The sequence below is a fragment of the Prinia subflava genome, chromosome 28 (genome assembly GCF_021018805.1).
Source record: "Prinia subflava isolate CZ2003 ecotype Zambia chromosome 28, Cam_Psub_1.2, whole genome shotgun sequence".
NCBI lineage: Eukaryota > Metazoa > Chordata > Aves > Passeriformes > Cisticolidae > Prinia > Prinia subflava.
In genome coordinates this window covers 1,243,160-1,268,012 of record NC_086274.1, presented here as the reverse complement: position 1 = coordinate 1,268,012, position 24,853 = coordinate 1,243,160, and the positions used below count along the sequence as shown (strand labels likewise).

At 44.2% G+C, this 24,853-nt stretch overlaps 1 protein-coding gene across 4 annotated transcripts in view; it reads left to right on the top strand.

The window, feature by feature from the left end:
* The window catches only part of LSAMP (limbic system associated membrane protein), a 995,705-nt gene that overhangs the window by 828,045 nt on the left and 142,807 nt on the right, over positions 1-24,853 (top strand). For all 4 annotated transcript variants that reach the window (XM_063419935.1, XM_063419938.1, XM_063419934.1 and 1 more), the window contains one exon: positions 4,975-5,207. In XM_063419935.1, coding sequence (XP_063276005.1) covers positions 4,975-5,207 — 233 coding nt within the window. The remainder of the gene's footprint in view (positions 1-4,974; positions 5,208-24,853) is intronic.

Sequence of the window (24,853 nt, the reverse complement as noted above, 5' to 3'; positions counted from 1 at the left end):
TCTGGCAGAGAATTGTGGGTTTGGGTCTGCTGTAAAAAATAAAAAAAAAAAACAAAATTGGAATTACAATTACAATTAAAAATCCCCAAACAATTATCCCAGCTTCAGTGTGACCCAATACATCATTGATAATGCTGTAAAATCTCCATGTTAAAGTAATAATTTAAACAGCAGCTTCACCGGGCCCTAAAGGGCTTCCTTCTTTCCTTTTCATCACTCTAGTCTCTAAATATCATCCATCCCTTCCCAAAGGGATGAGATACCCCCACTCCATCTCCCCAGCATAGGCCGTAGCTCTGCGCTGCTTTCTCTGAGGCAGAATGGGAAGCCCATTGCTGAGATCGCGGCTCCGGGGTGTCCTCCTGCTCACCCCGTGCATCCCCCACGCTGGCAGTGGCTGCAGACAGCCCGGGGAAGCCGTGCTGGGGCTTTCCAGGCACACGCCGCCTCTCAGCAGCGCGGCCGTCTGTTCGCCGGAGGAGAGAGAGGGCGGAAAGCTTGGGGCCGAGAGTGCTCGAGTGACAGGCACAACATAAACTGCGATGAGTGTTACAGCAACACGCCGGGAAATCAACGTGCTGCCTCGACGGAGGAGGAGCAGTATCGGGATTTCTCCCGATAACTCCGAGGGTCCAGCCAGCGGAGTCATGGCTTAATAAAATAGCGAGACGGCTTCCCAGGATATGCTTTGTAAAATAAAAGCTTTAATAACAGCAAAAATAATAAACGTTACAAAATGAAAAGAGATAAGCCGAGCACAGTGTACCAAGCACAGTTACACAGGCTAAGGCACTCCCAAAAAGCCTCGTGTACCCTTATGCAGGCCCTTTAGTACTCGATGGTCTAGGTGGGCTTTTTTGGCTCTCTGCCCAATGAGATGGACACTGGGCTTTGAGGTGCACTTCCAAAGCCCTATCACTGTGTCTGTGCTGGGACTGAGCCAATTACAGCGAGCAGGCTATAGAAAATTCTAGCTTCACTTCCTTATATGGAAACACCTGCTCGGGTACAGAAATGCACGACTGCAGAGCAGGAGGCACGGCTGGGAACCAAAGCACCAAGGCCGGAGTGAGGCGGAACAGGCCGTGAAATCTCCAGGCTTGCCTTGCCAGGATAGATGTGGATGCTTAAGCCTCGTTCTCCTTTTCTTCACTCACTCTCCCACCTATACATAGCAATAAGACCAAACACTTTGAAGAAAGGGGAAAAAATACATCTCTTTCCAGTGGAGTGTTCCTCAGATCCTACGGAGGCAGGTTTGCAGGAGTGCTGCTTTGGCCCAGCACTGTGTGTTAGACTGGCAGGTGATGGAAGAGAGAGGGTGAGCAGCAGGACTTGATCCTGCCCTCCCCCTAGCATGCATGCTGTCAGATGTCCCAGCCCATCATGAAATCCAGGCACCAGGAACGATGGTGGGCAGCCCTCTATCCCATCCAAGGCAATGGTTCCTGCTGAAGGTCCAAAATCATTCTCCTGCAGACAAGCATCACCCCACCCCCTCCTTCCTGTAGCACACCTCAGCCCCACTATCTGCATTTGCACATGGGGAAAATGACACTGAGGGAGGAGTGCAAGGATGACCTGGGTTTCTTTCTCCACATCCAACTGTTCTAAACAACTTCAGGTGCCAAACTTGGCTGTGTATGTTTACAAGGAGGCATGGAGGGCCAATGGGGCATGGCAGCAAGATCTTTTGTCCTTTTATGTCTGTAGTTTGAAATGGTGCAAGATCAACTGTTCCCAAGTTCTTACAGTGCTCATGCAAGGCATGCCCATCACCCATTCACTGGTCCCCTCATTAGCCACATCAGAGATGTCAAGAAATTAAACCTGAAACCACAAGAAAAGAATAGTGCATGGATCACAAATCGTTTATTAGCTTTCACTGAGGCTAATGGTAATGCCTCCAATAAGTCTAATGAAAAGCATTTGACTGTCTCTGTGAACTTGGTTATTGATTATTAGTGAACAATAAGAGTGCATTGATATCTGGCTGATGCCATGCTCCTATTGCTTTGCAGTTAAAATGTCAGTTAACATGCCATTTAATATTCTATTAGTATTGAATTAGCACTTATTACACTGTGAAAATCATCACCATAAATCCTTATTAAAGCGTGATACATTCAGCTGGGTGGCATCTCTGGCAGACTAAGAGGATGTGCGTGTGTGTGCAGACAGACATACTGAGATGCATCATCCATGTGAATGCATGTTCAGAGCATGCCAAGACTTGGAATTTGCACATTTATACATTGACTTTCTCTGACAGCTTGAGAGGAGCAGGTATGGTGAGCAGAGGGCTCAAATTCATTTCTCTTACTCTTCCCATTTTCCTCTTTTCTTTGTCCTTTTCCCTTTCTTTATTTTGGTAGCACCTGCTAACTTATTTCAAGAGCAGTTGCAAGGTTGCCTGGCTGTAGCTATTGACCACTGTCCTCGGGCTGACCTGGATGCATTTAAGACAGCTTGTGTCACATTTTATCTTCCAGGGAAAGGAGGACAGGTCCCCAATTGAGCCTACCTGCAGGAGCAAAGGAAAAGGCTTTGTTCAGACCACACCACTGAACTGTTAGTGACAAGACACCATACAGGGGCACATTTGCTACCCTAAACAGGGAGTTGTAATGGTCAGGGGCAGAGCTGAGTGCTCACTAGCCTGCTGGGGATGGGAAAGCAGCCTGGTGGGGATGGTGCAGTGCCGTGGATCTGCTGGAGTCCAGCAGCACTGATAGCAGTTCAGGGGGATTTTCAGAAGTGACTGAGAAACTTGAGCTCCCACTGACTTCAGCTTCCACTGTTAATCTGCTTAGCTTTTAACTACCAAAATACCTGACCCCTGATTCTTGGTGCTGTTACAGCTCTTGCATTTGCAAGAGGGCTCTTGACTCTAGGGCAGCCAGCTCTGGAGGCAGCCTGGGTGTACCTACAGGGCTTTCACCTCCCATCACTGGGGATTACAGCCTGGGGTGGCCAATGCAACTGGAGCAGTGCCTCATCGTGGTGTTAAGTGGCTGCTCACAGATTTCCCTGCATTTTTCTTTTTGACAAAGAGTAGCATTTTGAAAACAACTCAGACCACACCCTGGGATTTCGCCTCAAGGACAGGTGCCTGCCTTGCCAGGAGGGTCGGCTCTGGCCTGAGGGCAAAGTTTTCACTCCCCTTCCTTGGCTGGACAGCATCAGTAAAGGACAGGATCTGTTGGGCTGCTGTCTAAAGCAAATGTTTGTCAGATCAGGCAGAGCTACTTACAGCCTGGCCAGCAGCATGGCATGGCTCCCATGGATGCCCACGCAGCTTGGCTTTCCTCCTGCCCACAAGTAACCCCAGAACAACTTGGACAGCATCCATGGGCATGCCAAAAGGGAGTGGGTGTGAGGTGCCGGCCATAATGGTGGGGTCACATCACAAGGGAAGGCAGCTGCAGCACAGCATGAATGAAATGCATTCAAATAGAGGAACTTGGAAAATGTCTGACCCATGCTAAAAGGCTGTTTGAAAGCCTACTGTCAAATATTTGTCTTATCTTGAAGCAATAATCTTTATCCTCTCTCCTTCTTCCTTCAAATACAACACATGCATGAATAGTGAATAGGACACAATCCTGTGCAACGTGATCTAGGATGATCCTGCTCAAGCAGGGAGGTTTGACCAAACGACCTCACTGTGGTCCCTTCCACCTTACCTATTCTGTGATTCTGTAACAGCAGTGGCAAGAGGTGCTAGGTTATTTGGATGCTGAGACACTGTGGGCAGAGCTCTGAGAGGTGAAGGAGCAACAGCTCTGGAGACTGAGCTTCCCTGTTTATCTGCATAGCAAATGTGATGTGAGCTGCAGCAGGGCAAACCTGCTCTCAGCCTGTCTGAGCCCAGCCCTGGGGGTAGAGCTGCCGGGGTGAAAGAGGAGTTACACCTGCCTGTCTTCTTCAGCCCTGGTCCTCTTGAATGAGACACAGCTGAGAGTGAGCAGGACATGTCAGTGGCAGCTCCCCTGTCTTTTCTGTGCAAGTCTCCTTCTGGTGGTGGGAGGTGGTACAGAGCAGGTGCCTTTGCCAAAAATGTATTTGTCTTCACAGCACCTACTCTGCTCTCCATCAAGAAACAAAATACTTGTCAAGTTGCAGTTACAACGGGGTTAGTTTGACCTCTGACTTGTGAAGGTTGGCACTTAGGGCCCTGGCAGTTGCTGGTCCTCCTGCTGCTCCTCTGCTTGCTATGCCTAGCTGTCATTCCTTTTCTCCTGTCCATCTGAGATGTTCACAGGACATGTTCCTTGTGTCACAGGGATGACACTGACATTCCCACAGCCTCTCATTTTCAGCCTGAGATCTGTACTTGCCTGCACAAACAGGCAGATGTGCATCAGCAAGTGTGTGTGTATGTGTTAGGAGGGTGACGTTTGAACAAAATTGGTTTTTTTTGTCGGAAGGCTCTAGATGGGAAATACACTATAGTTTCCTCCCGTTGTGCTGTTGAAACTGAGGGACAGAGGAACTGTGCCCTGAGCTAACAAAGCTGGAGTTCTGAACCTTTGCCCTCCAGGCTGGAGGGGGTCTGAGAGTTTAACTATTGTATACTCAACTTTTTGAAGGTGAGGGAGAAGCATGAGAAGAACTACCATCCAACCTTTCTCACTGGCAGGGTTGAAAGAGATTTGGTGATCAAGATCTCTTTTGGCCTTCCAAATTAATTTTTGGTGCATGTGTAAGCCACAGGCACAAGGAAGAGAGAACAAGAGACATATCTGCCCCAAATCCCATGGGTTTATGAGCTGAAGGTTCCTGAAACTCTTCAAAAGCATTAAATTGTTAAATACTTGTCCATGGGACAGCAATGACGAGAAGATTCTGTGGTTCACTGGCAAGGCAGGAGTGTGCTGTGAAGTTTCTAAGCAAAGCAGTAAAGTGAAGGGACAAAAGGGAGATGATGGAGAGGGTTGTTAACCTCCCCCTTACCTGTCTCATCCTCTGCAGGTGTTATGTAGAAGACAGAAGCTCCAAGGTGGCCTGGTTAAACCGTTCTGGCATCATTTTTGCTGGAGAAGACAAGTGGTCCCTGGACCCTCGAGTAGAGCTGGAGAAGAGAAACCCCCTGGAATACAGCCTGCGGATCCAGAAAGTGGATGTCTACGATGAGGGGTCCTATACTTGTTCGGTGCAGACACAGCACCATCCCAAGACTTCCCAGGTTTACTTGATCGTGCAAGGTAAGCAAGCTGCCTGATAGGAGAGCAAAGAGCAAAAGACTCAGTGAGTGGAAGGATCTGAGTCTCTGGGAGAAATTCCAGAGTCAGTAGCCTTTGTGTCCCTTGTGTTTACACAGGAGCCAGCTGGACTCTTCCCTTCCACTGTGGCATAGCATGGTTTTACTCTGCTGTCACTTTGTCCTTTAAAAAGTGGTGACAGAGCAGGGGACACCAGTGATGCCAAGCCATATTCTAGTATAATGCAAACCTGGCTCCTGGCTCTGGTTGTTTGGCACTAATGGGAAAGCATTTGTTTGTAATGACACTTTTTAGAACATTGTGCCTCCTCTCTTCCCAGAGACCTCTCTGGCTTCTTCGCCTCCTCCTTTCTCAGGTTTCCTTTCTTTTTTCTTGTGTCTACAAGCTACTGTGCTGTGGTTTTTTGCCTTCCACAGTCAACTCTTTGTCAATCAAAGGAATTAATTTTCCTGTGGGTTTTTCCACACTGGGTCGTTGGTTTGCAGGGTGCACCATCACTAGGCATGTGTGAAACCTGGTGCCTGAGGGACCTGCCACATACCTTATGGTGCCCTCTCCTTTTTTAGCTACCCTTCTCCTCTGTGTGTTACAAGGAACAGGAATCTTGGCAAACCAGCATTGTCCTATCTGTCTGCCTGCATTTATGGCATAACAGAGAGTAAACAAATTAAAGAGTGCGCCAATTGTTGGTAAGGTCATTAATGAGTTTACTTGTTCTTTTCTGTGCAGACCAGAACACAAAAGAAGTGAAGCTACTCAGTTTTGTTTAGTTTTGCTTTTAATCTTCATGCCATTTTGTCTATCTGCCTATTTGTCTAAAATATTTACAGAGTAGCTTAGGTGATAGATATGTATGGATGTGCTTGATATGCTAGATATGCTCAACTTTCAGATTATCCTTCAGACAGGAATTTGTTATTTCTCCTGATTTGTCTAGTAGCCCATTAGGCTGCAGATTTTATTCCCCCCAGCAAGTTTTTGAATTGCACACAGGAAGGTACTTTTCCTCTTTTTGGCAGACTGGGGGGCTAAGTAGCATCCCAGGTGTTTATCTGCAAGGTGAAGAAGCCTGGACGTGTCATCAGAGGTGATGCTGTACACACAGCTGTAGTGAGCCAGAAGGTTCCTGGTTGGTTTTCTTGCCCAGAATACTCCCCCAGCCGCAGGAAGAGCAGCCCAGGCCCGCACACAGAGCAGCTCTCCCGGCTTGGCTGAGTGCTTGCTGCATGAAATGCATTCCCCAGCCCTGGAGGTGTACCCTGCCTCGCTACAGCACAGCAGAGCCAGCCCTCTGTAGGTGGTTTATTGCTGGTGAAATCTCACAGCACACAATTTCCATTTACCTGTCAAGAAAAATACAGGGACAAATGAATTCTGGAGCCATGCATATGTATTATTAATTTTATTTGTGCCTATTAGATATGGGCCTAAGCAGCAAAATTGAGTTCTCTAGCTTAGCTTTCACTTAAATATGTGGGTATCTGGCTCTGAACTACTGCCACCTTTCTGAGAATGAGAAAATTTAGGTTTTGACACCCTAAACTCTAGATGCCTGTAAATAAGGTATCTGTGGGTAATCTTTGTTTCAATACCTGCCACAGATTTCATAAAAGACCCATTATGATATTGTGCTTACTGTATAATCCTGTAATAGGTGAAACTCATAGCTTTAATTTTTCTAACACTAAATTTAATCTGGAAAAAAAGTGAAGGAAAATATAAATACAAAATCTTTTACAATTTGGAAGAATTAGTCTAATTTTAAACACATTTAAAAATAATCTTAACTAATAAGACTAATTCAGTACAAAATAATGTATGATAGAAAACAATCCCTGTAGTCACAGAGTAGTATTTTCTTATATTGATTGCTACTTTTCTAAGATTTGCAAGTTGTCTGCCTAAAAAATAGTCTGCTATTAGTACAAATTAAAGTAGTTTGGATATTGAGTCATGCTAAACTATTTAGGTTTATTTGTTTTATTTAGTAGTTTATTTACTTCTCTTGTTTTTGTGTTCATACATTTCAAAACAGGCTATTTGAAGCTCTGGGCATCCCAAATATAAAAATAAATAAAGAAAGAAAATGCAGCTCCTGAAGCATTAAAGGGCAGAGTGCTCAAGTGGTCTGCCTGGTAAACTGGGAAGAGAATTTCTGAAATGATTCAGTGATCTCCTATGAACAAGCTCAGGGAAACAAAAACAAACCTGGATCAGACACTCAGAGCTAGCTTTGTGCACGTGGTTGATGCCTAGATTTGCCAGAGAAAGATACTGCAATGACAGCTGCTCCTGCCCTGGAGCCAATGCGGTGGTTTAGGGCCATGTCCAGGCTTCCTACTCCTCTCACTCTGTGTTGTCACAGATATTGCTGCTCCCCACTAGCAAAGACAAATCCTTAATCTCTCCCAGTTCAACTCCCTCATCTGTCTAGCCCCTGCAAGAACACAACTTCTGTTACCCTTGACACAAATGGGATTGTTATATCAGAGACTCATAAGTGGGTAGGCAGATCCTAGAGTGCTGTTGGAGCCTTAAAACTGGAGACCACTCCTTGTCCACAGTGCCAGCTGAAGTAGGCAGGCTCCAGTGTATCCTGAGTGTTCACTGTGTTTAGGTCACTGCAGTCTAATGGAATTGCAGTCTAGGACCAGGTCCTTTCCAGCCTTGAGAAAATCAGCTTTCCCTGGGGTGAGCTCTGCTAGGTGAACTCTGCAGGCCCGAGAGCTGCAGAAGTATATCACAGAAAAAAGGACATCACCTCTCTAATGTACGTGCCCGAGTCCTTTAGCATTTACATGGGAAGAACAAGTTCTACTTTGTCAGCCAGCACCAATCTCTGCAAAAACAGCCAACTCGATGTGCTCCTTTCCTCTCTTACGTGTGATCTCTTAAGTGTGTACGCCCATGGATAAAATCTCTCTCAACTGGGTGTATTGCAGAGGTCTGAAAGGGGCATAATGAAATGACACTTAAAAAAAAAATAGAACTTCATGGACAGTTAAAAGCAGAAAAAGTTGTCCCCATAAGTCTTTCCAGCTTTTGAAACATGGAGCGAACTCTGTTAGTAGAAGTAGGCATTCGCTGCCAAAAGATTCATCAGTACAACTGCAGCCATCTCCTCCATCTTTTGGACCCAGGTGGGCAGCACTGCTTGCAGTCCACTGCAGGTGGCTGTCTCTGCCCAGCTCAGTTGCTACCAGGTGCTCTCTGCACTGGGGTGAACGCACCAAGCGGCTGCTCTGAGCCACCACCTCACTCAAAGCATTTTGTGCTGCTTCAATTTTGGTATAAGGGCCAGTTGCAAAGCTTTCTGTTTACTACCCCAGTTGTTTCTGCTGGTGTCTGATCAAAAGAGTAAACACTTGAAAGGACTTGCAAGAGATGCTCTGGCCCTTCCCCATGCAGTGAGACAAGATCAGCTCTACAGTGGCTGCCTCATACATGTATTTTTTGAAGATGCCCTGTGCCTGCATAGCTGGTGTATGTCCATTATTTCACTCTCCTTGCATTTGGAAAGCTTTTATTAACATATGATCCAAATTGATTTTGCTGCCAATTATTTCTGGTCCTTCCAAGACACATAGTGGTTATTTCTCCTCTTCCCCAAAGCTACCTTTTATCTGCCTGAAGCCCCTTTGTCTCAGAGATTTCTAGTACAGGGTAACAGGCTCACTGCTTTCCAGAGGTCCATATTTTTTCAACCCCTGTGGCATATATATTTCACTACTCTTTGATTTGTCTACATGTTTTCCTTAAATGTACTGTCCAAAACCAAAACAAGAGTTCCAGTTTAGGATTCAATCATGCAGATACAAGTACCAGCCGTGTTTTGCATATCACACTTCACTTACCTAACCCCAGAATGAAATGAGATTTATCTTTTTTATATGAGTGCCTCACTGCTTTCACTTATTTAGTCTTTCTGCGTTTCTAATCCTCTCTTACTGGTCTGCAGCTCATTCTTCACTTTTGTATTTGAACATTAATTGGTTTTCCCCCCTTCCTGAGAATACTGCTTTGTGCTCACTGCTGTTGGGTGCCACCTGGTTGGTCTCTCCATGGAGACCACTTCAGTTTACTTACCGTCCTGGGCTCCAAAGCACTTGCAACTGCCCCCAAGTTAGTGTCATCGACAAAAGTCAGGTGCCTTGTTTCTGTTCCATCATGAAGGTGTTAATTAAAATATTGAAGAGACCAGGACACAAAAGCAGACTGTGGCAGCAGCCCATTAAACCCTCTGTCCCTGGTGGAGAGCGATCTGTTGATTGCAGCTCTTTGAAGCATCCTTATGGAGATTTAACATCCACCGTATTCTCTTAGCTTGTTGAAGACTCTCAGGTCTTCTGAAGTCCAGATATACCACATAACCACACATATTGCTTCTGCATTATCTGTTATGCCAGCTATCCTACAAAAAAAAAGGGAAATGAGGCTGGGGTGGCATGATACGTGTTTGCCAAAAGTACATTGCTTTTTTTCCCCTTTACTCTATTATTATCCTCTCGGTGCTTATAAATGGGATGTTAATCATTTGTTCCAGTATGTTGAGTGACGTGTTACAGGAGAATTGAGTCATAACAGGCACACAGTGGCTGCCTCTTTCCCAGCATTACCTTGGGTTCTTGTTCTTTTAGTGCTATATCCTCAAGCCCTTCTCAGGCACTAGATAACAGTGGAAAAATTCCTATGGTCCTTATTTGTCTCATCCAGATGACAGGCACAAGGGCATAGAGATCTTGGCATGCATGGGTTTAAAAATTTCTGCCATAAAGACCTAGGCCTATCCAAGTCAATCTGGAGGAGTAACTCTACTAGGAGGAAGCAAATTGTTCCTGTCCAGAGCCTTTACATATAGACATCAGTGTGAATGGAGGTAGTTGGAACTTTTCAGTGAAACAAAAACATTCTGTCATTTTTGAATTTGATTAAAGCTTGATCAGGAATGTTTTACAGGTCTGAGGTGCTTTTTCTGGTCAAATTCTGAAGACAAAAAGGTATAGCATTACCTACAGCCCATCCAAAGCCTAACCATACTCAGCTGAGCTATGAAGAGCTTTACATTCACATTTTCACTCACAGCTCAGGATTCCTGCCGACTCAATAACATTTCTTGTGATTCCCAGTTGTTGATTGTAAAGACTGTGGCCTCTCCCTTGGTTTAATGCATACTTCATAAGAAAAAATTAAGGGCTTTGTCATTTTGGCAAAACAAGAACAAATTTGGAAATGTCAGCAGCAAATGGTCACAAAGAGGAGTGCTTGTTTACTGGCCAGCCCTAATGACAAACGCAAAGTCAAGTGCACAGCAGCTAAGGCCAAATCCTACAGTTTTCTTTCTAACTGATAGGCATCAGTGTGTGAAAAGAAGTACAAAGTGCAGCCTTTCTCCATTATGAATTGCCTTTGTAGTGCTCTTTGCTTTCAAAGATTCAGACTCACTGGCCATTGTTTCAACATGATATAAAGATGTATTTGTTGTTACTGGGATTTAACCATAGTTTATTATTAACTCTATGAGTAGATTAGCTGTGCACCTCTCAGGCCACTTGCCTGAAATTAGACTTTGTGCTGGTGACTGGTACAGCACAGAGAGATCCTTTACCCACACAGGCAGCTGAGGCCAGTCTGGCTTCCCCAACACAAACTGCTCTGCCATCAAGGCCCTTGGTTAGAGCTGGGCCTAGGGCTGATGTGGGAGGGTGTTGTCCACCATCCCTGGAGGAATTTGAAAGATGTGTAGATGTGGCACTTAGGGATATGTATAGTGGTGGACATGGCAGTGCTGGCTTAACTCCATGATCTTAGAGGGCTTTTCAAACCTAAGAAATTCTGTGGTTCTGTGATCTGCCCAGAACCCTCACTTGGCCCATACCCTCATTTCTGAGGATAGCAAAAAAATAGGGAATGCTTATGCTTCAGATTTTGGCATTGTGAGAAAGACCACTAAGAAGAACTGATGCAAGGCACAAGAGTATGTTTTCTAGGAGCCTGAAGTCAGATATCAAGTGGAGGTAATTCCTGGTTGTCACCAGCTTGGCACCTGAGAAAGAATGAAGTTCTTCTGACCAAATGCAGATGTTACTATTGCTGTGGGTTGTCTTGTTGTCATAAATGAGGAGACAAGACTTTTCTCAGGCATAGTTTAGTTCATCCTTAAGTAGCCATCCAAAATTCATCAGACAGATTGACCAGTGGAAATGTCATTGTCTCTCCCCTGGCTGTAGGAGGGAGCCCAGACTGAACAGTCCTTCTGGAACCATGCATCCTTTTAACCTTTCCACACCTCTCTTTGTCAATCCCCGCTGGTGTTTATTCCTGCCAGGATACAGCATTGGTAGCTGTCATTGCTTGTAGTGGGTTGCTGAGAGACTAGGGCTGGGCTGTGCTCGAGCTCAGCAGATCTGTGGTGGGAGCCCACATTCCTGGCCTTCCCACCTCTTTGGCCAGCACTGAAAGCAGAGCAGTTTGAAGAGAGCTGAAGCTATTTTTCCTTTGCTAGCTAGATAGCAAGGATGTTGGAGTCAGACGCTGTTCTCTGAGAAATGTTGGCTTCCGTGCTTTGTGGGCGCAGAGCCCAGAAGTCAGAAGAATCTTTCTGAGCACTAGCACTGTAGCGTTTTTCATTCCAAGGAGCGTGCAGTGGGTAAGAGCAAGCACCGACCACTTCGTCTTTTTCGGGACACAGCACCAATGGGAAAATGACAGTGTATTTGGCATGCTGTGGTGAAGAATAATGAGATAACAAGGGAATATGAATTTTCTGGGAGGAAGGAAGAAAGATCATTTTACTGGGAATGGTGGGGGAGGAGAAGAAAAAAGATTAAAGGGAGGAGATAAATTCAGGTTATTACGGAGACTGGAAGAGAGAAGTCCAGTACACTTGGAAGGGAATGACAGCAGTTTGGTGGGAAAATAAGCTGAGAGGGCAAGGAATAGTCTTGGGCAACTGAAGCACGTTAGATCTTGCTGCATCACTTTTGCTGTTGCCATGGGCCATACATTTCTACCAGAAAAATAATCCCAGAATATCAGGCACACAATAGTACTGGTGGCAGTTTTTCTATGTTTTCTATGCTGCTTTGTTTGGCAAACTCATAAAGTGCAGGAAAAGGCACCTGGTGTTTCATAAGTTACCAAGGAATTTCCTTTCACTCCCTATCTAGTTTTTTTATTGCATCCCCATGGTGTCCTGATGCCTCTTGACTTCTGTTTTCCTGTCTCCAGGCATGGTGGGAACAATATGATGCAGCTTAGGCTTTGGCTCTGTTATATTGGTTGGAGCTTAGCACTTCTTAGTGCATAAATCAGGAGGTTTTTCTGGAGATATTTTGCTGCTTGCTTTGCAGGTGCAGGCAGGAGACAAAAACAGAATACTTCAGAAAATGCTTACTCATTTTCGAGAAAGAAGTATAGCACAAAATACATGGAATACATTCCTGTGGCTGGGAGGAAGGATCTTGATACGATAATCAAAGTCCTTAGTGATATAAATCAGCTTAGCTGGAGTGGACTCTTCAGAGTGGTATCAGCTGATATTGTGTGATTTTGTCTGATCAGCTGATTCTAGATTCACACCAGTGCTTTGAAAGGTTTTGCCTTGTTATTTCTCAGTCTGATGGTCTCAGTCTGCAGTCCCAAGTCTTAGCTTGGACTCTAAGACAGGGGAGTAAGGACAATATTTTTCTCTCAGCTCCTGACACAGCAAGAACTTAGTCCTACCACCAAGTTTGCTAACCCTTGAGAGAGCACAAATAACCATTAGCTGCTAGACTGCAGGTATCAATCCATTTTAAAGCCAAGTGTGTTCCTGCTCCCACTGCTTAAAAAAAAAAAAAAAGAGTGTGGTAGCACAACAGTTGCCTTGACTTGTTGCAAGCCTTGAAATTTGGCCCAATGGGCCCACAAGAAGACATGTCCCTTTGGATGTCCTAAGTCATAGATTCCCATTGCCTCTTCCCTCCATGATGGCCAGTGCCTTGTCAGTAGTGAGTGAATTTTTTTTTTTTTCACCACAACCTCTTGAGATTTCTTTGCAGGAAAGAACTGTTACTATAATCAAGAATAAATATCTTATTCATTTTACAGGCCAGGCCTGTAACTGCTTAGTAGTTGAAAATTAGCAAAAATCTGGGGGTTTTAAAAAATTCTCAAAAATATCTGATCTGAAGCTTTGGATTTCTAACACAAAATTATAAGAAAAGATATGTAGCTAGTGTCCATTAGAAACTTCAGGGTCAGTTTGTCTCTTTACTTGCAATGTGGGTGATAGCCAAGGTTAATCATATTCCACACATCTCTGACTCAGATCAACCTTTTCTGTAGCTTTACTGTCCACAGGTGCCCCCTTGACTGAAAGCAGTCAAGAGGTCTGAAAGTAGGAGGCAACAGGACGTAAGACACACAGCTGTGGTAACCCAGGCCTTGCAGTTCCAGCATTTGTGGAACAGTTTGTTCCTTTTGCTTGTTTTTCTTATTTCACCAGCTCCAGTTGAGTCAATGCTGCAAATCTGCCATGCTCAAAACTCCACATGGGATGAAATTCCAGATTCCTGGGGTCCACCAGCTCATGTTCTTTGGTTTTGGCTGCTGTGTTACCATTTACAGTCATCAGAGCTGTTTGTTAGTGAATGAGAACCTGGATCAAAATCTTGATTCCACTGAAATTAAAGGGAATTTTTCTCCATTGGAGCCAAGATTTCATTTGAAATTGGAATTGGCTAGAAACAGATTGTAAAATAAACCTAAACTGAGCCAGCAGTTCAAAAACAACATCAAGGGTTACTGGAAGAAGCACATTTCTTTCCTACCTTCAAAGCTTTCCTTAATTTTATTCTTTAATTTGCATTAATTACAGAAATAAAGAAACCATCAGTTTGGGGAGGGGAGTAAGGAGATGGTGTTTCTGAAATGAGAGTGAGGAAAAGCGAGTGGGCCTGGTCTCTGTGCTGTGCCCTGTAGCACATCCTCGTGTCTGCATGGTGCAGCTTGACCCCAGCTGGCCCTCAGTAGCTGTGCTCTCCTAGCACTTATCTCTATCCAGTGCTGGCCCTCATCACTCCTGAGCGGGTCTGTGGTCTGTCCTCTTGGTGTGTGTGCAGGCTGTGCCTTGCAGGATAAGGCTCCTGCTGCTTTCCGCAAAAACAACGAATGATAAATCGTGGTAGGTAATAGGTTTTCAGGGTTTGGATTTTGATGGTTTTTCAAGAGCTCCAGCCCTTGTTTTTATCTTAAGAAACATTGAAATTGCTATCCTAGTACCAGCTCCTTACTCACCAGAAAGTGAAGAAATACTCTGAGAAAATAATTGCTTAATATCACATTTCCTGTATAGCTGCTAAAATGTCAGTACTTGGCTGCTTGGGAAATAAGAAAAACAGCAACAAAATTACAGAATAGCAGCTCCATTTAACAAAGCCCAAGATGTGATAGTTAGAGAAGAAAAATAACTCACCAAATGTGCATACAACAAAATAGACAAAAAGGAAACAGATACTTAGACATATGGCTTCCATTTACAGATTATTCAGACAGAGAGCACTTTCTCAAAACCCAACCACAGCTTTTGAAAATGTCTTAAAAAAACAAAAAACAAATACTAGGTTAAAAAGTATTAACTCTCCAGTAGAAAATAGGGAAAAGTTTGTTTCTGGGAAGGGAACAAACGTTGGTAGTGGCATTCTGATGGTGCACAAGCACATGGTCATTCTTGCTGGCAGTTCTGGGTCTCTACCTGTCACAGCTCAGGCTGTCAGCGAGCAGAGCTCTAGTAGCAGGAACCAAACCCTGCTTAATAGTGGTGTGTGAAAGTCTGAAAGATCCCAAGATCCCATTGTTTCTCAAAAATGCATTGGGAGTGCCATCATTTGTCTGCCTCCCTTTTCCTGAAAGGGCCTTTGGAAATCCCCAAATGAGAGTTGTGAGCTTTCTCAGTTCTGGTATAAAAGCTAGAGGCTGCTGAGATGTCAGTAATGTTGCTTTTAAATTTCCCTCCACATTAATGTATCAGATTTCCCTTACACTGACTATTTGATGCTGTGATCCTGTGCTTCAACAGTCTTCCATAAAATCTTCTAGGAATGTCTGTATTATGTGGACACACATAAGAATAAGGAAGAGTCCTTTTAAAATAAAACTATTGGTGCTCCTCAAACAAAAAAGTAGATGACAAGTGCATTTTTTCCCCATTTCATGAAGGTTACCTTTAAAAAAAAATCTGTGAAGAAAAAAAAAAAAGATAGCTAGGGAGGTCCTCTTTAATGAAACAAGAATTGGATTTTGGTGATAAGTTTTAATTTAGGGCAAATAATTTAATTGGAATGATTAATTAATTTTGGGGTGCATAAACTGGGCCTCTGGCAACCTATATATTATCTTTTTTATTCCTTTCTGTGTCTTCTCTATCAGCAGTATAAGAAAAGCCTTTTGCCTTTAATAAGGTAAGGAGACACTCCCTTGGAATGTGTGGAGAAAGGACTGTCATGGTGCAAGGATTTGAACCTAGTAGCATCTTGCCTTTAGGTGCCCTCAGCTTGGGAGACACTCAGGACTCACTGCAGGACCAGTGAGTTTGTTCTCACACTGTCTGGGCATGCGGATACTCAGCTCTGCATAGGGTGCAGGTGATGTGGTGGGCCTGGGCCATCTGGCTGTGGTTGGCTTGGTCATAAGAGAGGTTGGTAGCACTACCTGGTGCTTTGAGAAAACTCCCAGCAACGACACCAGAGCTGTGTCACCAGAAGATGCCTCTATGTTAGGGCCAGAGTACTGTAAACTGTACTCTGAGTCAGTGGGTGACTGGGACATCGCCTCAGGTTTTGTTAACTGAGAGGATCAGCTCTCAGCTTTGGTATTCAGCAAGTGTGTCATTAATGTGTTAAGTGTAGACAGGCAAAGTAGAAGAGTAAGGAGCCTTTTGCAGGGAGAGGAGCCAAGAAGCGAGATCCTAAGCCTCAATTCCACATGGCCCTCACGCAGGTGCTGCAGCAGCAGCTGTATTCTGGAGAGTCTCTTCAAAATGATTGTCCCCTTGTTAGACTGATGGGAATGTGACTTTGGGGTATGTTCCTGTTTTGAATGTTAAAAAAAAGAAAGAAAAAAAAAGAAAAAAAAAAAAAGAAAAAAGTCTTTGGGAACAAGTACGATAAATCTCCCCAAATAGCTACAGAACAGACTGTGCAAGGTAGAAGCCTTGTGACCTTGACTACACAAATCCAGCTATGATTTTAGGGATTATGACTGCATAGAGCTCCCAATTCACAATTTTACCCTAAAGATTAATCCACTTGTTGACCTACAAAATGAGGTTAAGAACCAAAGTTCATAGGGATATCACCCCTCATGATCCTGCTTGAAGGGAGTGTTAACAGGGTGGCAGTGACTGCTTCTCCTAATGTATTTAACTATTGTGAATATATTCCACATAATTCATGGCATGTTTGGTTTCCAGGAGAATATTTATAGCTGTGTAAAGCCTGTGGACCACCTTCATAATTCAGGTAAGACACCTTGGTTTTGCCTGTACGTCCTGTACGTGGCTAGTATCAGGGAAAGCCCTGGACTCCAAGCTAGATGGCATAGACTGGCTCATGGTTGTGCTACATGAGGGCACTTCCTTTTGGAATGGATAGAACATGTCCCCACTACTGGAGACCAGTGGAGAGGGCTGGTCTCCTCTGTGTTCCCTGTGGTGACCCCATGGCCCTGAAACATGCTTCTTTTTTGGTTGGTTAGTTTGTTATATTTTCTGGTTAGAAGTACCTAAAATGAAGCAAGGGCTGGGACACAGTCTGGCAGACTGGTGCTTTTAGAATGTGATGCCAGAGTGTGTTCCATGGCACAAGGACGTATGGAGGAATTTGAAAGCCCAGGGACTGTGGGGTTGGTGTTGGAGGACTTTCACTGGTTGAGGAAGCTGAACTTGGCATCATCTGCATGTCTGGAGCCTGCTGTCTGTATCAGATGTGCCTGCTCCTGTTCTGAGAGGGGATGCACTTGTTCATTCTGGGAAAGAGCCTGGGAGTGATCTCATGGTTGTACCCATAGTTGTCCAAAGGACTGGAGAAAAAACAAAAGACTGCAGTTTGCTCTCTGGAGCAAAAGAGAACAAACCACATTGGTAGCATAGGCTTTGTCATTCAAGGTCATAAAAGATTTATCTCCTCTTAACAAATCCAGGGGGTTGTATGATTCTGCAAAATAAATTGCACAGGGACCCTATCAGGGACAGGACTAAAACCCAAATCCAGAGATAAACATCTGTCACTTAGTATTTGAAGTGTGACTCTTTGAAGATGTTGCATCTCTTGTCCGTATGGACACTTAGTCTTGCAAACAGAAGTGTTGCACTGCAGCTGAGATTCATCACACTTATTCTCAGACATCTGAGTGCTAGTTACACAAATCTAAACTAGTCATCTAGCCCTCATCTGTAGTCTGTTGTGAGAAGATGGCATCTTACTCTTTCTGCTGTCTGCCTTGAAATAATGTGATAGATCATCCCCCAGAAGTCCCTTTTACTTTGGACTACAAGAGGAATGTAAATGACTCATTTAGATTTACACAGCAAACTTTTCAATGTCTAAAATTTGGTGGCATGAATCCACCTTGTACATCTATGCAGGAAAGATGAAACCATGTAAAAGACTAGTTCTGGAGACTCTGTCATTACCCACAGTCTGTGTTTTCAGCTGCATTGACAAGTCTTGGCTATTCCTCTTGCTATAACCTGCACTGTGTGACATTAAATAGTATAACAATACCTTTTGTTTTAGTCTATAATCTGTTCTTTACTGGGCAATGCTTTCAGTTATAATCCCTGACATATTTACCTGTCCTTGCAAAGGGCAGCTGCATTCCCCTCCAAATCTCTCCCTATAAGCCTGACATAAATTCATACAAGTTCTCCCAGTGAAGGGTTGCAATCTCCTTGATTGGATACTCCTGCCTGCTCTCTCCCACCGATCCAGAGGGTAAGGGACTCCCCTGAAAAGATTTCTGCTCTTTCTGCCACCAGCCCAGCACAGCCCGAGGCACAGGCTAAATTTTTCACAAGATGAGTATTGTTATTCTAGCCCAAAGTGTTCTAGGGTACTTAATTTTTCTCCCAGATTTCCTGCTGCCCTGTCTCTCTAGTCCTTGAACTCCTTTGAGACATCATAATTGTTAGACCCAAGTGCTTCTTACTGCCTTTCTTCTCCCTGAAGGTAAAACTATATAAGATTTTAAAAAGAAACTCCAAGTATTTATTGACTTGCACATGCAGTTCTCAGGAGCTGCAGTGCCTGTTGCATGTCAGTGCCGGGTGTTGCCATGTGTCCATCTCTGGTGCTTCAAAGTCCACTACCTTCTATAGATTTCACTGTGTAATCCTCTTCTTCCTCGTGTTCAAGGACACACTGTGGTCTGGTCTCCCAGCCCTTTCCGCTCCCTTAAAAAAACCCAACAAACAAACTTTCCACCTTCCAAAAAACCACCCCTCAAAAAACCAAAAAACACCTCTCCATCTCCATTTATCTAATCATACTGGGTTTGTGGGCACGTTTCTGACAGCAATCGCAGAAACTCTCGAGTCTGCACCTGAACAGCAGAAACTCCTCTCTTTGGCTCCCAGATCAAATCAAATTGGTGTTTATTTCATTGCCTCGATAAATTTTTTATTAACTGTGTTAGAAGTCTGTGAGGAAGAGAGAAGGGGAAGAGAAGAAAAAAGCTGTTCAGGAATGTAGACTGGGCAAAGTGCCCACAATTAATGGGGTAGCAGCAACCAGCGGGTATTTGAAAATTCGCCGGTGCCAAGTGCCAGGAGGTTTCTGCTGCCTGTGACAGCTGGTCATCATTATCGGGCGACTGCTTCTGTGTACATCTTAGATCCGTGCCTTTGTCTCTGACCAAGTCACTCTGGGTTTCTGTTTTGCAGGAACATACTGAAGCAATTAGGGCATGTTGGATGATTGTAGGGATGAGTGAACAGTGTTGGGTAATATACAAAAATTGCAATTTCTCTTCTGTGCTAGCCCTAATTCCCATATCTCAAGATAAGCTTAAACTGCCATCCCAGAGATAGGCCTCCCTCAGCATTGTATGAATTTGAGCTGTGGTTTTGCAGCTCTGTCCAACTACTTGGTTATTCCTTATTCATTGCTGCTACAGGTGCTTGGCCTCTTCAGAGATTGTTACGGCCCATTCTGAGTGATACCCATCTTTAAGGAAGCAAACCCCAATGCTCAATGCAGCATTTATGATGCTGAGTGTCTCCTGCCCCACTAATGAAACAGTGAGCACGTATGCTTGGTCAGAAGCTGCAAACTCATTTGAAGCTACTGAGGACAAAACAGCCTTTGATATTGTGCCACCCCATTTGAGGAAAAGAATCTGTAAGGGTAGATTTCTTGTATGTATCTGCCAGAAAACCATCTAAGAGGTATCTTGTCTCCTAGGGAATGTAGTAAATCCAGCAGATAAGCCAAAGCAGAAAAACTGATGTAGAGAAAGATCTGCAAATAGAAGGGTTAAGTAAAATGCATGGACATTCAGTTTGGAGGGATGTGGCAATAACATTCATCAGTCTGGGGAGAAGTCTGTGGAGATAAAAGCTTTATATCAGTTCTCATTAAAATTTTTGATCTGGAGCTCCCCACAAGGGGCAGTTGCTTGACCACATGCAAGTTTTATGTGCAGGAAGATTTCTTGAGGATCTAGAGGGCACTCAGGCAGAATGCATGGACAGTGTCTGACGTGAAGAGAACGCATGAAGTAGAAAATTGTCTTGGATGCTATATCTCCCAGTTTTTTTGTAGTTTCTGTTCCTCCTTGATCTGGGACATTAAGCCATTGGCCTGTTTGAGAAGGAGAAGCTCACACCACTGATAGAAGGAAGTGTCTTGAGCTCTTAGGAGGGGTTCAGTCATGCCTTCTCAGGAGCTTCCCAACCCAGCACTATAGACCTAACAACAGAGTGACCTGATTTTTTTGAAAGGCATATCTGGGGCACGCTTGGCACCATGCAGGGAGGGAAGGAATGTTTTGGGAGGTTTTTTTTTTGGATGAATACCTTTTCTTTTCATGGCAGCCTCAGAAACCTCAAATGGGAAGAAATTGTGATTCTTGCGAAGGTTATGCCTTTCAGTTGGAGTGGAGACTGAAGTGTGTCTTTAAGAAGATATTTCATAAAGGAATGTTGAACTTGGGAAATAAAGAGACTAGTGAGTCCTCCAGACTAAGGCTCATGCGGGACATGGCACCTCAGCAGGGAAGTACAATAACAGAATTGTTTACTTTCTTTAGGTAGGAACAGGTATCATGCTGTAAACATTGTAGCTTTTTTCTTTTTTTTTCTTTTTTTTTTCTTTTTTTTTTTTGTGGTTTTTTTTTTTTGTTTTTTTTTGCTTCCACATCTCTACAGTAAAAGGTAGTAAAAATTACTGTGCCAAAACCTAAGTACCAGAGGTATTCCAGACTGTGTCCTCATAAGCTATTGTGAGACAGCATATGAACCTCACAAGGCACTAGTTGGAAGAAGAACTCTCTAATTGGATCCCACACTGTTGTAAATCAGTGGGAAAATACTTCTCATAACTTGAATGGTGTTTCAGTTTATCATCAGTTAATGTTGCCTCTTACAGGGTCTCGAAATATGCCACAGTGCAGGTTCTTCAGTGAATTTGTTCATTAGAGGACCAATCACTGCCAATGGCAAAGCAGGTATTCTTGTCATACATCAGTCTTCTTCTCCTTGCCTTTTGCTGCTAGTGAGCTCTTGCCATCCCTATCGTGTCTTCATTTCAGTAGTTCACAGTGACACAAAGTGTCTCCTGCCTGAGGTCAATCTCCCTGTGATAAAAGTCTTCCATAGAATTAGTCAGGCTGGAAGACAGACAGGTATCAAAACACAAGCCTTCAGAAAAGGGTGGCAGGCTGTCAGTTCCCATTAGCTAATGTTACCTGGGCAGCCTGCTGACTCTTCACCGTTCTAGGTGGGAGAGAGAAGTTTTAATGAGAAGCTGAGGGAGTGGAGAAGGGAAAAAGAGGAAAGTAGTTTAGATTAGAAGTGATACTTCTGGTGACGGGTGACAGACATACATGTGTGCATGTGTATGTCCATGTAGTAGTTGAAATCTGATTTATATCAGTGCAATTTCACTGACTTCACAGAAGTTGCTCCTGATGTTTTCCAGACCAGTGCTGAGGTGTGTTGGGTTGGATCTAGGTGCAAAAACACCCTCAAACATCTATCAGACTCGTCAAGTATTTAAAGAAGGTGTGTGCTCCTCTGTGGAGGTCATAGCTAGGACTAGCAAGAGCAAATCAGGAATGGGATGTATTCAGCTGTGAAATAGCTTCCCAAGGGCAAAGGTAGAGGAATCATTTCCCAGAAAGTTTAAAGACTAGTTGGCCAAAACACTATTAGATATTCAGCAGAGAACAAACCTGCCTTTCCGAATGCCCCCAGCCCTGGAAGATAGAATAAGTGTGCAAATGATTCTTCTGTCTCTAGAGTACATGAACATCTGAGATCTGAATTGCTGCAGGTCCCATTCTTCTCCCTAACATTCAACCTACATTTAAATTCTAATTGACTTAGAGTGAAGACTCGTAAAGCTTTCTGTGTTTCGCCCGGATGCTGAATCCTCGATGAAAATATAAACTGTGTCATTAGATGTTGGGCGGATGTTGAGCATAAAGGAGCTGGCTTCAGCTGAAAATTGCACAGCTCATTCCAATTAGTCATTCTGCATATAAAGTGCTTGCAGTGACTATACCTTTAGAGAGGAAAGACATTAGTATAACTAAATACATCCCCACTGGATATTTTTATTCCCACAAAAGTTGATGTTGGGCTAGCGATGGAGATGCTATGTGCCTTGTTTGGTTTTCTGGGCAGGTGCAACATCTTCCTTCCTATGGAGAGCCATTTTTACTACTTCAGGAAATGCACTGTCTGCCAGGACCCTGAGTGCACTAACTGGACTTTGACTAGTCTCTGCAGGGGTATCCACCTACCCTGTGCCCAGGGTCTCCATGTAAGCTCAGGTCTGGATCCACATATTAGGTGTCTCTGGTGCCACCAGCTGGGTCTCTGGTGCCACCTCCTGGATGGACCTTGGACCTGGGTGCTAGGCAGCATATCTCTAACCTTATCCCTGGCCTCATTTTCCTGCGTGGGCCCTGGATCTGGTTCTCTGTGTCCAGGGCTGTTGATGAACCATGACACCAGCATCTGGCTTTGCCCACGCTCTTCAGGTCCTAGGGGACCATGCTGAACTGGTGAGGACATGGACATGGTCATCCCCAGCACACTGCCAGTACAATCTATGTGACTGTGCAAATTTTGGGTGGGACTTACCTCACTATAAGCTGTATCCTTCCAATAGGTGTCTAACCTGAGGAAGTCTTGAAATGATTGGAATGAATCAGCCTCTCAAAATCACTCTCTATTTATTGACTGTGAGGTTAGGTTAAAAATAATGGAGTAATAGAATCCAAATGTTTGAAGTTGGAAGAGATCTTAAAGATCATCATAAAGACCTCCATGCCATAGGCACTAGACCAGGCTGCTCAAAACTCCATCCAGCCTGGTCCCAAACACTTCCAGGAATGCTTACATTAAATATTTTATTTTGGGAGAGTAAATTAACTGAACCACCACTCTTGCCAGCTTAAAATTGATGTGTAAATTCTACTGTAGTTTGTTTTCTTAAGAAAATTGTGTTTATGCCTCTACCGACAGCCTGATTCTGATTATCTCTGGAAGAGCAAATAGGGTTATGTTTGTGTAAGCAGGAGGAGAGCTGGATCAGCATTAAAGGTTTTGAGCAACCTGAGAAAAAATAGCTTCTTTCACATTATTGTCTATCACTAATAAGATGCTTGTGGGCCTCCCAGTCTTTTCTTGGCTGAGCATTAAAAAGTCCAGTTCAGTTTTAAGCATCAAAGGGAACCTTGCATATTGGTGCAGCTTGCTTCATATGTTATAAGAAATTATTAGAAGCATTTTTCTCTGTCTTGCTGTCTATCCTTAAGGGTTTCCCCACAGAACATTCACCACAGGGAAGGGAGTCTAGCATGCTGTTGGAATTTTATTCAGTGTTTTACCATTACACTGGCAAAGGTTGGGGTGGAAATTTGGAATGTAAATTCTGTCTCTTGAGTTTAAAAGGGTTTTGACTCTTTAGTCATGAAGAAGCATCACCTTTCTTGAGCCAGTAGAGCTCTAGGCAATGCCTGGCCTAAAGAAGAAAATGTCTGCAGCCCCTTAACTGGAGCTCTCTACAATACAGTGCTATAGTGTTAGCAGTAAGGCTCAGGAGTGATCAGGGACATAGCTCTCTGAGACACTCTGGTAGCACATTTCCACCTCCCTGGGAGACTGGGGATTGCTAACCCCTGATCTTCTGGTGTTTGGCAATGCAAGGCTCTCAGTCCTGTTTTGCCATCCTTTGGAGCTGGACTGCCTGAGAGGTTTGACTTCTTCCTTGTTTGGGGTGCAAACAGCACACACTCAAAACCATTGTGTTTGCTCCAAAAACTGCTGAAGATCAACAAGGAACACAAAGCAAAGAAGGAAGTAAATATCTCCTTATGTTAGGCTTGCCTTGACCTGTCTAGGGCCCCACAAAAATGACTGGGGACTTCCATTTTACTGCTGACAGTTGTGGAAGATAGTCAAACACTGTGACAGACAGCAGAATCAAAGTCTTTAAATAGGTTAAAAAAATAGGTTGCACCTCATCCACAGGGCATAAAAAGACAGGAAAAAAAAAAAAGTTGCATTCTCCCTGCTCCTCCAGAGCAAGTAGCTGGTTGTTGGCAGAGTTTCTGTGCCCGAAGGCATCACAATGTAGCATGTCTCATAATGGCTGCACACCTCCTGCTGTGAGCAGTGGGGTTTGGAGGAGAGGTACCCGTGCTAGCCAGGAGAGCAGCGCACACAGCTGGCTGCCATCGTCATCCTGTTACCTGGCACTGCGTCCTCATCACCTCATGGAGATGAGGCACAGCTCCTCTGTCAGCCAGGCTGTCCCTGAATCATCCCACCACACCGTCTGTGGGTGAGCTGTGTCTCATCTCTAGGGGAGTACAGGAGCAGAGAAAACAAAGTGTTTGTGATGGGCAAACAGGCAGCACTCCTCCTGCTAAATACTCAGTTGGGAACTGCTCCTGGTACAAGGCAGTGGGAAAGCTGAGGCCAGCCTGGCTGAGTGGATCAAAGGAGGCAGGAGAGGAAGAAGACTTTACTGTCCTTTAGAGTAGCGAGGAAGGTCACTCCCATGTTTAGTACCTACTGGAGATATCTAGATCCAGTCCTGTGCTGTGCATCAGGCTTCCAAATAGCTTTGGTGGTAAATTCTCTGACTCTCAACTCTTGTAAGGCTGTATGTAGAAGGCTTGCACCTGTCAAGTTCTCAGAAGTGATCCTGTGTTATCACAGTCATGAACATACAAAGCTCCACTGCACAAGGAGGTGGTGTTTTCTGCCTTAACTGAAAACTGTAGCAGACACAAAGGGTTTTAATGACCAACCTCCTCCTGATTTCAGCTTAAATACCACCCTCTTGTTCCTGGCTATCTTTATCTCCATCTTTATCCCGACATTCTTTATCTCCAGAAATATTCAGATTAGAGGAATA